This window comes from Nematolebias whitei, chromosome 20 (genome assembly GCF_014905685.2).
Source record: "Nematolebias whitei isolate Nwh7 chromosome 20, NemWhi1, whole genome shotgun sequence".
In the NCBI taxonomy this organism is placed as follows: Eukaryota; Metazoa; Chordata; class Actinopteri; order Cyprinodontiformes; family Rivulidae; genus Nematolebias; species Nematolebias whitei.
This window is the reverse complement of record NC_056517.1, coordinates 30,329,592-30,346,122: the sequence shown is the minus strand read 5'-3', so window position 1 is coordinate 30,346,122 and position 16,531 is coordinate 30,329,592. Positions and strand designations below refer to the sequence as shown.

Genomic DNA, 16,531 nt, shown 5'->3' with positions numbered 1-16,531 from the left:
CCACTAGCTATCTACAACAGGTAAGATGTTATTTGTCCACAACCTTTTCACAGAACCCCACTATGAAAGACCTGAACTATCATTTTACTGCATTGTTTTATAGAAATACTCAGTTATCTTTGATCTATTATTAGGACATGAAACAGTTTGAACTCCTGCCACAGTTTTCCTAACCTTTATAAGGATTAGCCAAAATAAGCAACATTTGTGTCCTTTAAAAAAAACAACAACAAAAAAAATCTACCTTTCACGTGAAACAAAGCTTTGGGCGTTAGACAGAAATGTCCCCCTTGCCTTTCTCCTGCAAACACACTTGTGGGCATGTGCACGTACTCCCAAACACACACTCTGCCTTTGTGTATGCTAGACAGCAGATGGGAGCCCATTATGGGGCTGACAGAGCAGTCATCTGGCAGGCAACCAGTCTCCCCCCACCTTACCCCACACCCCTCCCCTGCCCCCTAAAAAGGCAACCAACACAACGGAGCAGGGATGAGAGCATTTAGGCGGGAGACCCAACTGGATTCTGTTTTTTTTACTCATATAGGTCATTTTTTCCACTGTTGCACGTGCCAGTCCCTGTTGGGACTGGTCAGGCTCACGTACAGCTGAATAATAAATGAAAGTGACTCTAATCCAGCGAGAGATAGTTCTGATCACTTAATCTGTGTCATTTTCAGCCTCCTCCATTCTTGCGAATGTGTCAAAATTTAAAAATGCAAGGTGGTCATTGTGAGCTCCGCTCACAGAAAGGCTCCCTCCTCGTTTTTAATCCTTGCAACACTTTCCTGTCCAAGACATGCCTCCCGGACACCGGCCCCAAAGCGAATGGCTCCTGCAGCTTCACGACAAAGGATTATAAGTATCAAGCAGTGGAGGAGGGGGTGGGGGGCTCCTGTGGATGTCAAGGCCTAGGTTGGGTCTGCATCTGCTGTTTGTATCTGCGGTCCTCTAGTATTTGGAGATGGACGTTCTCAGAGGCGCCCTAGAAGACGTGAGACTTCTCAGCGCTGCTTCTGCGTTGCCAGGACGACCAGCACAATCCCTGCTACTTTTGGCGAGTCTTTTAGCTTCTTTTGTGTTATGTTTATTTATTTATTATTCATATTCAAGTCCTTCAGGACTGGTGGACAAGGAGGCTGAACAGGCAATCATTAGAAAACATCAAATGTTTTATGTACGAAACACCATTTTTAGCACTGTGGATGTCACTGCATGGACTCAGGAACACTTCAAATCATTGTCTGCAAACACAGACCCCATTCCTCCCATAAATGCTGATTAAAGCTCTATCGTGCAGGGAAGACTGAGGCAAAGTGGAAAAATGTTCTGTGGTCAGACTTATTGAAATTATTTTTAGGAACCACCATATTTGTACTAAAGAAGAGAGGGACCATATGGTTTGGTATCATTTCACAGTTCATAAGCGTGCTTCTCTGATGTTATGGGGGTGCATTAGTGTCTCTGATATAGGCCTCTTATACATGTACACCATCAGCGAAGAAAAGAAAATACAGGTTTTAGAGCATCTGCTCCCAGAGTCAAATCTGACAAGAATGAGACACTTCCTTCTATAACAGGGGTAGCCAAACGTTTTCATATATGAGCTAAAACTATCAAGATGAAAGGCTCATGGGCCACAAAAATGTAAATTTAATTCAACGTGAACAATATTTTAGAGAAAGGACAAGGAGAAATAGTTTTAAATCCTTGTAGATCCAAAACTTTAAAAGCCTCATAAACACTAAGCTTATATATTTTTATTTAAAATTATTTGATGTATTTGATTTGTTGGGTCTGTGTTTGTTGTTTTCTTGTGTTTTCATTTTACTCTGTTCTCAGCAATAAAAGCATAATTCGTGTAAGTGTCCTTTTAAAAGGGGGTCGTCCTTTAAAAATCGTCCAGCTGGCAGTTGCTACAACAGATTCAAAGAAGGTTTGATAAAGTTGATCAACTCGTATGTAATGACACCACGTTATATTCATTAAAAATGTCCAGTTTCTCTCTTGATTATTTAATCAACTGCAATATTTAGCCAAGTTTTAGGAATCATTATCCAAAAGTCTCCTTTCCGGTAGAAATCAGTTATGGAACACACAGAATCACTGCAAGGGCCGCAAATGGCCCTCGGGCCGCACTTTGGAAACCCATGCTCTAAAACCTCCAGCTGCTGGTTCCCTCAAAAGTTTAAGAAATTGCACCTTTATGTAATACAAAGGGTGTTTTTTGTTAGATAAATAAAAATCCTATTATCATCTATTTACTCATAATAAGCACTCTGAGGACACGAGAAGATTTTTAACCAGTTTTACTTGCAAGGACTCATTTAAAACAGACACAGATATACAATGCATGGATCATGTCACATAATGAGCATCGAACAGACTTTGCAGCACACTTTTATACAGCAGCAGAGTCCAGCATAGCCAGCTGCAGACAGATCCATGGCTGTCGCCTATAATCCAGTGGGTTCCTAACCCTGGTCCTTGAGGAACACCATCCTGCATGTTTTAGTTGTTTCTCTGCTCCAACACACCTGATTCAGTGATTTAATTACGTCCTTAAGTTTGGCAGAAGCTCGTTAATCACTCAAATCAGGTGTGATGGGGCTGAGGAACAACTAAAACATGAAGGATGGTGTTCCTCAGGGAGCAGTGTTGGGAACCACCGGGCTAGTTGACCTCCAGCTGGAGTTAAGAGAACGTTTTGGGCAAGTTCTCAGCTGTACCATAACTAAAAGTTTCATAACATAAATTCTCAAACTGTTTTAAATTTCATGGCAGAATTTCTCAGTTTCAACATTCGGTATGTTTACTTTGTTTCATTGTGAACTAAATATGAGCTTAAAAGACTAATAAACACTTATGAAGCATTCGCACCATTGTGATCCATTTTTCTTCATGTTTTTCAGCATTTTTCTCGTTCCACAATTTTTGTTCTATTTCAACAAATCATACAGCGAAACGTTCAGCTCATTCAGGAGAAGGGTGCTGTGACTTTTGGTATAGCTTTTAGAAATATTTAGCCTTTTATGAAATTTTTTTTCATAGAAAATGAATTGAGCTCATTTTACATCCTGCAAATCTTTAGATCTGTTTACAACATTTTACTGCTCCTTTCACATTTTGTTTTGGTTCAGCTTCTCTCAGCGTTTTTGTGCTCCTTTCAGGCTTTCTGCCAACTACAATGTTTTTGTGCTTCTTCCAAATTCTTTTTGCTAATTTCAACTTATTTTTGCAAGCTTCAGCTTTTTCTTCTACTTCAGCTACTATTTAGCTGTTTTGTGCTAATTTTAGCTTTTTTGACTAATTCCATATTTTTTGCACTCATTTCAACTTTTTTCAGCCTAATTCAGCAAAAATGTGTTCTCTCTACTTCTGGTAATTTCAGCTTCTTTCTGCTTTTTTAGCTAATTTTCAGCTGTTTTTCTTCTAATTTAAGCTTTTTTCACAGCCATCTCTTTTAGTTTCTTTTGTGTAGTTTTAGCTTTTTCTGCTAATTCCACTTTTTTTTTTTTTAAGCTCATTTCGGTTCTTTCCACTTCCTTCTGATAGTTTAAGCTTGTTTTGGCCTTTTCAGCTATTTTTTTTTTGCTAATTTCAGCTTTTTTTTATCTGATTTCCTATGTTATGTGCTCATTTCGGCTCCTTTAAACCAGTTTCAGTAAATATGTGTTCTTTCTGCTAATTTAGGCTTGTTGTTCCACTTCAGCTACAATTCAGAATGTTGATCTAAATGTTTTTTTAAACTTATTTCAGCTGTTTTTCAGTAAGTTCTTCTGCAATAAGCATTCACACTGCATGTTCACAGGAAATGTAATTTCTCTAGTTAACTATTGCATTCCGTGTTTTTGTACATTTTTCACACCCTCCCAGCATTTTTGGAATTGTTTTAGCAAAACATAAAAACAATAAAGCCAGAAATGGTTTTATTGTCATTGCAACAACTTGCATAAAACTGTACATCACAAAAACTGCACAGTTTTGCCAGCGTTGTTTACATTATGCATTTTAACGTCAGGTACACTTCATGTACAAGTACACATCAGGGTGGTTAGGACTAATTTCAGAAGCTAGCCCAGCTAATCCCCAGAGCATCCTCCCTCCCTCTCCTGCAAGGTAAACTCTGCTCAGCCACCCGGGATGAAGAAAAAGCCTCCTCAGTCGCCTTGGAAGGCCCCGTTGGCGACTCCCCTGCAGGCGCCCTTTTTCCAGCACTTGAACCAGATCCTGCGGAGCAAACTCAGAGATCTGTGTATCTGAGGGCGGGAGGCCGTGGGCTGGGGCAAGGAGCTCTGGGGCCTCTGTACCAGGAAGGGACCCTCACGCTCAGCCTGGCCAACATCCAGCCTCGCTCCTCCTCCGCCTCCCCTCCTGGGGGGGACAAAGAGGAAATAACAAACACAAAGGCCCTGTTTATTCCTTATGACCTCAATTTCTCTGCCAGCAATCAAGGACAGGCACGGAGCTGTGCGACGTGTGTATTTACTCCTGTTTAAACACACTTTGTGACATTCTTTAAAATGTAACTCCCCCACTTCAAGACTAACGCCGCATAATTTGACCTAAATTGATCATAAATAAAACATTTTACGTCTAATAATCAGACTTATTGGAATATTCAAATTAATTTCCAGAGGAAAAAAGGCTGAATTTTTTCACCTCTCACTTCTATAAGCTGCGACTGACTTTGTGTGCGTGTGCGTTCGGGGGCGTTGGCAATCAGTGTGCTTTGTTATCTAATGAGAGGCGAGCGGGGCCACCTGTTCAGGGGTCTCTAGGCGGGGAAGAGTGGGATGAGGTTTGGAGATGGGGGGGGGGGGGGGGGGGGGGGGAACAACAGCCGGTTGATGGCGCAGGGAATACCCACGTCCCCAAGGGGGGGGGGGGGGGGGGGGGTGGGGGGGGGGGTTGTGGAGAACATCTGCCGGATGCTGAGCGCGTGGACCTGCTGTGCAGACGTGTGTGGAGGGGGGTGAATGTGTTTGGTGATGTGTTTACTTTCCATACATGCTGCGTTCACTGTCCACCGCTGGGGTCCTCGGAGACGAGCCCCTTCGCAGGCCTTTAGGAGGCTCAACGGCCTGCGAAGGAAACCAGGATGAGGTAACTGAAGGCCTTCTGCAGTAGATAATACTCCTAAATGCTGCAGCTTGCCAAGGACCATGTGGACAAATAAAGTTATAAATGATAACTTCTGATCTTTGTGCACCTCTCACGCTGCATTCATGAACTCATTCATGCAGCCAACAGACCTGGCTCAGCTCCATCACACAAGAGGGGGGGAAGTAGCCCCACCGGCCGTCCTGCAGCCGCCCGAGCCACCTCTCCTCCTCAGGCCTGGACAGAACCAGGATGACGTCTTCTGCGGACAGAGCCAGCTCGTCCTGCCAGCGGGGCCTGGAGCTGTGCACCACCTCCATCTAATGAGCACAGACAGAACTACAGTTACTCCAGGTGCTCAGGAACATCTCAACTTAAACCATTCGTTGTTTCACTTAATGCACCCAAATATGGGCTGTGCTTCTCGTAAACTTTAAATAAATTAAACTGACTGATTTTACTTAACATTAAGAGACACGCTCATCAGTTTTAAGTCGACTTTTCTTAATAGTCTGAATGTTTAGTCACACTATTGTGATCTATTTATCTTCTGTAGGTTTTTCAGCAACTTTCTAATGCCACAATTTTTGTGCTATTTCAACAAATCACCAGAATGTTCAGCTCTTTTAGGAGAATCCTGCTATGACTTTTGGTATTGGTGCAACTTTAGCTTTTTGAAATATTTAGCCTTTTCTGCCACTTTTTTCATAGTAAATGATTTAAGCTCATTTTTCGTCCTTCAAATCTTTAGATCTGCTTACAGTCTTTTACTGCTCCTTTCACGTTTTGTTCTGCTTCAGCTTCGTTCAGCTTCCTTGTTCACGTTTAAACTTTTTTTTCAGCTACTTTCAGCTGTTTTTTGATCCTTTCAGATTCTTTCTGCTAACTACAACATTGTTGTGCTCCTCCTAACTTCTTTCTGCTAATTTCAGCTTATTATGCTCCTTTCAGCTTGTTTCTGCTAGTTTCAGCTTTTTCTACTATTTCAGCTACGATTTAGTGGTTTTTATGCTAATTTTAAACTTTTCAGCTAATTATATTGTAATAATTTCAACTTTTTTCAGCCTAATTCAGCAAAAATGTGCTCTCTCCACTTTTTTCTAGTAATTTAGGTTTCTTCCTACGTTTCTGCTGGGGTTTTTTTGTGTGCAAATTTCAGCTTTTTTCAGACAATTTCCACTTGTGTTCATTTCGGCTTCTTTCAGCCTAATTGGGCAAACACGTTCTTCAGCTAATTTAAGCTTGTTCTAACTTTTCAGCTGCATTTTAGCATTTTATAGCTAATTTCAGCTGTTTAAAGATAAATTAAGTTTTTTATGTTAATTTCTGCTACTTTCTACCTAATTAACATCTTTATGGTAATTTCAGCTCCTTTCAACTTTTTTCTGCAAGTTTCAGGTTTTTTTTTTGCTCTTTCAGCTACTATTTAGCTCTTTTAATGCTAATTTTACTTTTTTGGCTAATTCCATTTGTTTAGCTCATTTCAGCTCTTTCTGCTTAGGAGTTTAAGCTTCTTCCTGCCTTTTCAGCTACTTTTGCTGTTGTTGCTAATTTCAGCCCTTTTTTTTAGCTAATTTTCAAATTTTTGTGCTAATTTCTTCTTATTTAAATCTAATTCAGCCAATATTTGTTCTGTCTGCTTTATTCTGTTAATGTATGTTTGTTCTTCCATTTCAGCTACATTTCAGAATGATTTTTTTGCTAATTTCAGCTGTTTTTCAGCAAGTTCTTCTGCAATAAGCATTCACACTCCTTTTTTCACAGGAAATGTAGTTTCTCTACTTCCACATTAAATTAAGATCTTGCAGGATGTGTTAGAGCTCAACGCATGTGTTGAGGATGACCGTCAGCTACTACCACGTCAAATTTTAGCACAATATCTAAGAAACAGACAGCGCTATAGCCATTTTTGTGTTGGCTAATGTTGATTAGCTGTGGTGGCCATCTTGATTTGGATTGACTCCAAAAGTTAACCAGTTGTAGATGTGCATCGAATGATTAACTCCTGAAAGTCTTACTTGACTCCATACAGTGGTTCACAAAATATTTTGCTAACAGACAGAAACACTCACGTGAGCAAAAACATTATAATCCTGAACTGAAAATGCATCTTTTACCTGCTCGACAGTAAGAAGAGATAAACTTGCCTTTTCAGCTTCGGCTCTGTATCGACGCCTCCCTGTTGAACCATTTAAAGAGAAATTGATCAGCAGAAGAAATACGGGTCATCTTGACGTCTGCCATGAACGGACGTGTGCAAAAGACAGGGTGAGATAAATGAAGTCCCTGAACTCACCTTGAGGAGCGAGGACGGTGGTGAAGACTTCAAAATGCTCGTTTCTGCGTGTGTAGATCTGCTGCATGGCGACGATTCAGCTCCTGCACACCACCTCAGCTGCAGCACACTAACCCACTGCGCCACTGCACCACACTCGCATTCTGCAGAAACTGCAAAACGGCTTCGTCATTTATTTCAAAGCGACATTTCATTATTTTTAGCTCAGCAGGGGGAGATAAACTGCTCTTTGACCACATGGTCACGTTTGGAGGCCTCGTCGTTTCATCTCATCAGCAGGACGTGATTGATTCAGATTTATTGACTCGTGGCCCATTTTTCGGCGGCACGCGCATGAGCGGGAACAAAGACGGCTCAACAGATGGTGGCTGAAACCCCCAACACCTCCCCTTCGTTTTACTGCTGCGATTAAAAAGCATTCATCAATCACGAGTCGCCAATCAGCCGAAGAATCGCAGCTAAAGTTGTTGGCATTATCCGTTTTATTTACCCAATATCGTCATAAATCAGAAATAATGCAGTCAGGATTAATTCAGACCTGAGCAGGAAGTGGTGCCCAAAAAAGGAAACGGCTTTAAGTGGATTTGACCTGGTGAAAATGTTCAAAATGCTCCGCAACAGAGCGACGGTGCAAATCCTGGTTTTGGCTGCTATCTGTTCCAGCCTGAACACATTTAGCTTTTAGCTGTTTTTACTGCTGAGACAGTCTGAGGGGAAATACAAGAACATCACGTTCTATGGGATTTCATTAAAATACATCGGGTCAGATCCTTCGCCGAACTGCTTCAGAAGTTTGATCTAAAGAAACACAATAAATGAACGAACGAGTGAATTATTCGACTTTAATCTACTCCCGGATCAGATTTGAGCTTTGCAGCTATTTTATCTCCATAGAACAGCAGCTTTTATTGTTAACATTTATAAACTCTGGTTTTCTGCTTTTTCAGGATTGTTTGTGTATTTGTGAGACGTGCTGACGTTCAGAACGAGCGCAGGCTGCAGCGCAAGACCAGTGAAAATATTGAATTTTGCTGCAACGGTGAAAAAATGAGCTCGTAAAGACGCAATCTAGCAATCCCAGCGAGTAAAATACCATATAATCCTCCTAATCTACCTTTGGATTAAAGTTTTCTAACAGGTGTGTCATCAAAATTGATTCTTTGCTTTGCAACAATCAAAATGGACTTTTCTTTGCTGGGAAATCCCTTCGTATAATGCATGGCGTCATTGCGAAGCTTGGGAATAGAGGTGTAATTTCTGAAATTATTCCAAAATAAAAATGTATGCCTTTGAGGTAGAACAAAATTAAACGTGCTCACTAGTTTTTATGGATTTTGTTAAATTTTATATGTATATATATATAAAAAAAAAAATCCTGAACCGTTGTGCAAATTATCCCTTCAGTAAAAACTTATTCTGGATTTCATCTCGTTTATATTTTAAAATAAAAACATTTCTAAACACTTGATGTAAAGTTATTATTATAAGCTGCTCGTGTATTTTTTTCCAAAATGAATAAAACAGTAAAAACCTATATCATAAATCAACGTTCAGTAGCGTAATGTTTGTTGAAGATTTAACAGTGATAAAAAAATAAAAAAAAAAGACACCCGTCCCAGTGTTTAGAATCAAATTTAGTAGTTTAAAGTATTTCAATCTTTTGTAATTTTAACAAATAGTCAAATGATAAAAAGAAAAATCTTGACACTTTACAATTTTTGAAGACAAATGCTGCTTGGTGACAACAGAAGACATAAACACATCAAATAATAAAAGCAGATATTTGTACTTAAACAGCCGTCACAAGGGTTCTTTATCATAAAGATACATGACTCACCTCTAATCAAACAGAAAGAACTTTAAAGAATTACTTACGATGCTTGTTTTACCAAAGTAATGACTCAAGAGTTTGGCTCTAAATTGTTCCAATATAAAAATAGATTAATGCAGCCACAACACACGTTTATAAAACTCTTTAGCAAAGTTGTGCATTTATGAGAAAAATAGTTTAAATTTGTCACTGAATGACACATCACTGTAATGCCACTTTTATCCGTGCTGCTGATTATCCATGCTGCTGATCTCTTGCCTTTAAGCTGCTGTATTCAAACCCATCCGCTCACTCCAAACTCGTGTTCAGGCTGCTGTTTAACACGCCGCATTATACTACATTATTATTGTTCACAATATATCTTTTGTATACCGTTTCTTCTTATACTTTATATATTTTTGGGTGGAACTGGGACCTTCAGTACACAATTTCCTTCCACCTCATGTACCACGTGATGCAAATGACACTTCTTTAAAAGAACCTTGAAATAAAAACAAAAGCTGACGGTCACACAGATGTTAAAGTGTATTTCAGAGTTTTGACATGTTCACAGCAGAACCCAGTCCTACTCATGGGGGGGGGGGGGGGGTCAGTACATCCCGGGCTGTCCAGGTGGTTCTGAGTCCAACTGTGGTCCAGGTGCTCAGCGTTTCCCAGGCTTGCCCCTCTTCATCCCTCCCCCTCCTTTCTTCCCAGGGCCTCCCCCAGCCTTCCCTCCCTTGCCCCCAGCCTTCCCTCCCTTCTTGCCCCCACCTCCCCCTCCCTTCCTCCCAGCCCCCCTCCTCTTGTGTTTGGCCGCAGCCTCCTCTCTGTCCTCCTGTCTCATCTGAGCGTTCACGGCCTTGGTGACGTCCAGCTTGGGTCTCTTGGAGTCCAGGACCTTCAGCAGCTCCAGCTGTTTCTGCTTCTCGCTGGAGAAGTCTCCGATCAGGGGCTCGAACTTCCTCCTCTTGCCAGAGTTTTTTGGGGCCTTCTCTTTGGCCAGGCGGTCCTGGAAGAGGCCGGCGGACGCCGTGGAGGTCCTGGCCACGCTCACGGCTTTAGCCAGCTCGTCTCTGGACTGCTGGGCCTTGGGGAGCAGGCCCACCCCGGGCACCTTGAGCTTCTGCGCCCTGGCGATGTTCCTCAGCCTGTTCAGCTCGTTCTTGGCCACGCGCTCCTTCTTGGCTTTGACGCGCTTGGAGAACTGGTCCTCGTTCGGGTCTGCGGTCTCCGGCACCTCGATCAGCCACTCCTTGGTGTTGTCCTTGGCTCTCTTGTAGCCCCAGCGCCTCCTCCACTCCTTCGCGGTTTCATCCCAGACCAGATTGGTCTTCTTCTTCTTCTGTATGCCTTTCAGTTTGGCGAACTGCTCCCACTTGGTCGGAGGTCTGGGTTTCGGAGGGGCCTTCTCCCTCGGCAGCCGGGTGGTCGGTTCCGGTAGCTTGGCTACTATCACCTCATCCACCCGCTCCGTCTGCAGCTTCCATATCTCGTTGATGAGGAGCTGAGTGTTGTCACGAGCTAAGCCCCGCAGGAAGTCCTCCTTCTTCTGTCCTCTGAAGTCCCGGGACTCGATTCGGTTTTTGTCACAAGCGAGCAGGTTCCCGACGTCGAAGTCCAGGTCTAGGTCCTTGTGGACGGTGATACTTCTCAGTTTTTCAGCCTCTTCTTGCTCGGCTTTAGCTAACAGCTCCTCCACACTGCACGCGGCCATGTTGGTGAACGTTGTCTTGCACGTGCGAATCGGAAAAACAGAATAATCCACTTCCGGTTCAAAGTTACCGTGTTATTCTACTCCTGACCACAAGGTGGCGGTGTTGATTAGTTTTTCCTCTTACCATACCATACCATACCAATTTATTTATATAGCACTTAAAACAGCAACAAGGCCAACCAAAGTGCTGTACAAAAGAACACAAACATGCACAGCGGACAGGAAAACATAAAATAGAAATACAGATACAAATAGCAGCAGAAGCTAACTAAAATGGCCAACAGAGTAGAGAACAGACCGGACCAAAACAAATTGTACAAATCTTACAACACAAACATACATAGAAAAAAACAAGCTTTGTTTAAAATAAATTTGCTTTGTAATGTTTACACACAGTGGATATTTCTCATCTTTTTTATGCACAATGACACCAAGTAAGAGCTACAATTTAAAAACTAAACTCGGGAAGCCAACTTTCTGTTAGCAAAATATCTCATGAACAACTGGAGAGATTTTAATGAAAGTAATCATTAGTGTACATCTACAATCAATTAACTAAAAGTGAATAAAATTCAAAATGACTGCCACAACTAAAGATTTCTACAACTTAGTTTTACAGATACTGAGCTAAAATTTAAATTTGTATTAGCTGAGAGTGATCCACAACACTTTGTGTGCGATATATCACGAGAATGCACCTAAATTTATTTTCAAGATATGACAAAAACAAAACTCTAGTTTATTTCCCTTCCTTGGTGTAAAAAATATAGAAAAATGGGAAGATAAACAATTTAGCAAGTGCTCAAAATGATTTGTGCAAACCCACTCTTGCTAAAATTTTTTCAATAAAGTTGCCAAACTAGTTCATTTTTTTACAATTTTCTTTAAAACATTATTTACAACTGAAATCATTTTTTAAAGTCTTCTTGAGCTGAGACTCCTAAAATGCCTGCGCATGCATCATTTTAAAGTTCCAGCGTTGTGTTAAACTTTATAACCGGATTGCTTCAAGTGTTTTCATGTGAGATTTAATCCCCTGAATTATTAATATCACATCCCGTCTCTCTCTCCCTCCATTGCATTGTGTACGGTTTTCTCCCAAAGATCCGGTGCTATAATAACTCTATTTTTATCCTCATCTCCTCTAATTTGGAGGAGGGAGGGTTTGGGTGGGGGTTCTACAACAATCAGTTGCTCAAAGACGACGGTGTTATTATTTTGGGCTCCAGTAATTACATTCATCGCCACACTTGCCATGTGAACACTACCTCTCTGCCAGGCACAGAGATAAGGTCACAAGTGATGCCGTGTTTGGAAATGTGAGGAGGAAAAGCGTAATTAGTGGCCCAAAGTCCCAGTTGTGATTAAGTGAGGGGCTGTAAGGTCCTCGGTGACGTGGTCATGTATCTCCCACCATCGCCCAATTTAAACAGGGTCCTCTTGTTAGCTCTCTGGCCTCGTCGGCTGGTGTCACTTCTCGCTGACTTTTGATCCCGAGGTGGAATTTAGCCAAACAGGATTGCTTTTTTATGGTTCGTCATTGCTGAAAGGATGCACGACGCAGGCCGGATCAGGTTTTCTATGAGCTGGGACCATGAAGCAAAGGCATTCCTACTTTCTTTGTGCACATCTTCAGAGCTTTAAAACCTGCTTTTAGCGGATAAGACTGTGAAAGAGATCTCTTCACCACATATTACTGCTTTCAATAGCATGCAACTTCTATATTTTCAAATGGGCTGAAGAGTTCAAACCTCCTTTATTTTTTCCCAGGGTGTTCCAAGGAAGAGGGCATTTTGGACTTAGAGCTGTTTGCCTTTAGGTTACCTGAGCTACCATAAATAAAGAGTATTTCTACTTTAATATAAGTACAAACACCACAGAAAAAAGTACTGAAACAGGCTTCTACTTGCAGTTTGCAGCTTTTGTCCAAATTTAGCGACATCTGGTACTTTCGTTTGTTTCTCATTCAAACTTTGTTTGTGTTTTTGTTCATTGATTTAAAATGAGGAAACAAAGATGTCATTTTTAATATTCAAGTTATTTTGGTCGGTCAAATATTTGCATCGTTTGATAAAAAAAAGAGAAATAAATGGAAAATTGGTAGTGTGGATTTTATCCACTAAGTTTTTTCCTCATGTAATCTTTAGAACAGATTTTACATTGCTTGACACATTTTGGTCTAACAGTACAATATAATATGTCTAGTTTTGTTTTTAACTTCTTGACTGGATAATAAGACAAGAAATATTCATAAAATATTAGCAACAATCGCAAAACTCAGATACTTTCTCTGTTTGACGTCATAAAATACATTTTGGTGCAGGGAGGATGTGCAAAAACACGAATACAAAAGTAATTTTTCTTCTGTACCATAAAAAAAATCTAAAGCAATTGAAATCTAGGCAATAAGGTTGGATTATTGTCATCCATCCTCATTATGGAAGACACCCTGTCATGTAACAGAATTACAGATATGTATAATATTTAAGCATCTTTTTATGAATGAATTCAAGGAGTGATTAGCTCACCAAGCAAGGATGAACCTCTAACATGTAGTTTGGATTATTCAAAGGAAACTGGTTCAAGCTGCACGTTTTAGCAATATAAACATAAAAGAGTTAATTTATCTGTTTTATTTTAAGCTTTTCCTGCTTCTTTTGGTGCCGTACAACAATCCAGTCCAAGTTAAAATGCTGGTTATTTCAAAACTAAATTTAGATGATACTGGTAGTTCATAAACTGCATGAAAGAGAGAGAGAGAAAATATTCAGCCATGCAAAAACTAGCTTGAGGCTCGAAACCTCCTTCCTCTTCCAAAAGTTGACCTGTTAGCATCAAAGAGGAGACGAGAGCGCTGCAGGCCTCTCACACAGGAGAGCACAATAATCTCATCAGCACCATCCTGGAAGAAATCAGACATGATTAGCTGCTGACAGTTTGCTTGTGTATTTTTAGTCGTCGAGATATTACATAAAATTGTTTGACCTACTTGGCTTGAGGGCAGTGAAGGTATTTTTATATGTTTCGTCAAGACTGAGGCGTTTGGCACGTCCTCAAAGAGGACAGCTTGTGTTTCCAACAAGGCTACAGCTGAAACCAGATGTTTACATACACTGTATGGAAGTGCACATAATCACTTTTTTTTTTCTCACCGTCTTGACATTTTGTCTTGGTTTAGTAAAGATCAGGGTTTCCAAAATTATTTTATTTGCTATATGCCTGAAAAATAAGATAATGATTTTATTAGAATTTTCTTCAAAGTCAAAGATTTAGCTAAACTAAAATAACTTAACAGTTTGGTAAAAGCCCGGGTGATGATTGAATGGATTTGAACGCTTTTGATTAGTTAGTTGACTACTTTTGAGTTAAATGGTGGCACATCTGTGGATGCACAGTGCAGTGTTTTTCAAAGTGGGGGCCGCGGCCCCCTGGGGGCCGCCAGGGGGTGCCAAAGGATCCCCAGAAGGCTGGAGAGAAGATTTTTTTAAAAAGCAAAAAAATAAAAATAAATAATAATAATAATAATAATAATAGCTCACTAGGGCAATCTGTATCTGTCATTTCCAGATAAACACGCTTGAGAGAGAGGTTAGATTTCTTTTGTTTTGTTCTTCTGGTCAATATTTTGTTGAAAAGTTGTTGTTTTTTTTCAATTGGAATATAATACAGTGTTTAAAACATGTTAGTTAATAACATTATAGTGAATAAAAGGTAAAACGTTCAAAAAGTTTATGTTTCTTTACCAGTTTTGTAGCATTATTTGTGGGTTTGCGAGGGGGCCTCGGCCAGAAGCTAATGCTGTTTGGGGGGGCCATTGCATGGAAAAGTTTGGGAACCCCTGAGTTAAGGCACAGTGTATTCTATGTGTGACATCGAGGGAAAAATCAAAAGAAAATAGCCAAGACGTCAGGAAGGGAACTGTCGATCCTACCTGCTCTGGTTCATCCTTGGTACAATTTCTGGATACCTGACGGCGCCACTGTTCTGTCCTTTTCTCCATACTTTGTGATCTTTGACTGAAGTCACAACTAATAATGTACTAACTGACCTCAGTTTGGAGAAATAAATGTAAATTTTTAACAAGATTTATGAGCTGAAGACAAGTCCAAGCACCTCCATGACGAGTTGTCATCCTAAACCTATTTCAGTCTCACAAATTTTACAATGGTCCACGTGAACACACGTTTTAAAACCTTTACATCATTGTCAGTTTCATATTAAACGCATGAAGGTCTTTGGCTATTTGTGAGAGCAAACACCAGCAGCAGCTGGCACTTGCTGCGCAGCCCGAGGCACTTCTACGGAAAATAACTATTATAAAATACTTTTTTTTGGTTTTGTTTATGTTTCATTTTAAGACAGCAACAATCCACTTCCTGTTAGCTTGTTGATCAGGTCAGAATTAAACTCTATTTCTCCAAACTGAGGTTGTTCCAAAAAGCTATCTACAACAGGTAAGATACTTGCTCATAAACTTTCAAAAGATGTAAGCTATCCTTTTAATGTGTTCGTACCAAGCAACAAATCCAGCAAACATGTAATCTTGTAAACTACATCCTGAACTTCCTGTTTTCATTCCTCTGGAGAGCCGAACGTTCCCAGAGAGCTCAGCTGGCAGACAGCTGACGTCAGAGCTGTTGTTGAGCTAAGTTTTGGGATAGAAACACCATTTGGCAAAGAGCGATACCACCCAGCTACCTGCTGCTCCCAGACTACTGCCCACACTCCACAGTGACTCTTACTTTGAAAGGCCTCACCTCATGAACTCTTATTTTGTCTTTTAGAAGTCTCTTCAGAACCGGTGTATTTACTTGGCTGCACTTTTTCAATTAAAATGTAAAAAGAGGGCAATGTGTATTAGCGGTTCTCTTGTTGTAGCAAATGTTACCCAGTTTTGTAAAGCCAGTAGACAGTGGGAGAGATTGTTCATGGATTTCCCATTTCTCTCTCTGTCCAGTTGACTCAAGTGAAACAGCCCAGCTACCTAAAACCTGGCCAGCTTCCTAGACCCAGCATGACACAGAGAGTCCTTGAGATATCATTCCAACCACATTATGACTGTGTGTGAGAAAGACAGCGAATGAGAATTCATGCAAACATACATACATGCCACTTTATTTATAAAGCACTTAAAAACAGCAACAAGGCCAGCCAAAGTGCTGTACAGCAAAAATAAAACAAGCAAAGGACACAGGATATAATACTTAGATCCAAATAGGTAAAGACAAGGACTAAATGATTAACATTATAGAATACAAACAAGTTAAAATCAGCTCACCCAATGTCAAAAGACAGGAAATAAAAGAATGTTTAAACATGACATAACAATCATGTTTTTATGACTGCTTAGTTTCATGGAAGGGTCCGTTTTCACTCCCAGATTAGTGACAACTTGTTTCTGTAATGGGGCTAGAGAGGAAATGTTAATATAGTGGTTCTTGATTTTGCCATTAGGTGGAAACAATACGACTTGTCTTTTTCTCATTAAATTTTTAAGAAAAGTAAAACCTGATGTCAACCAGGCAGTCAAGAAGAGGTTAGATAGAACGCGCACCAGTGTGCTTCAGAGGGAAGTAAATTTGACAGTCATCTGCGTAAAAATGAA

General features: G+C 40.5%; 2 protein-coding genes across 2 annotated transcripts; both read right to left on the bottom strand.

Moving 5' to 3' along the window:
• Nucleotides 1–4,975: 4,975 nt before the first annotated feature.
• si:dkey-97a13.12 lies at nt 4,976–7,466 on the bottom strand. The gene is made up of 4 exons (XM_037693968.1): nt 7,400–7,466; nt 7,221–7,282; nt 5,256–5,423; nt 4,976–5,084 (listed from the first exon to the last, which is right to left on the bottom strand). The coding sequence occupies exons 1-4, from the start codon at nt 7,464–7,466 to the stop codon at nt 4,998–5,000; spliced, it is 384 nt and encodes a 127-aa protein (XP_037549896.1). The 3' UTR covers nt 4,976–4,997.
• Nucleotides 7,467–9,447: 1,981 nt separating this feature from the next.
• rrs1 (ribosome biogenesis regulator 1 homolog) lies at nt 9,448–10,951 on the bottom strand. The gene has a single exon (XM_037694456.1). The coding sequence runs from the start codon at nt 10,924–10,926 to the stop codon at nt 9,874–9,876; it is 1,053 nt and encodes a 350-aa protein (XP_037550384.1). The 5' UTR covers nt 10,927–10,951; the 3' UTR covers nt 9,448–9,873.
• Between the last annotated feature and the right edge of the window lie 5,580 nt (nt 10,952–16,531).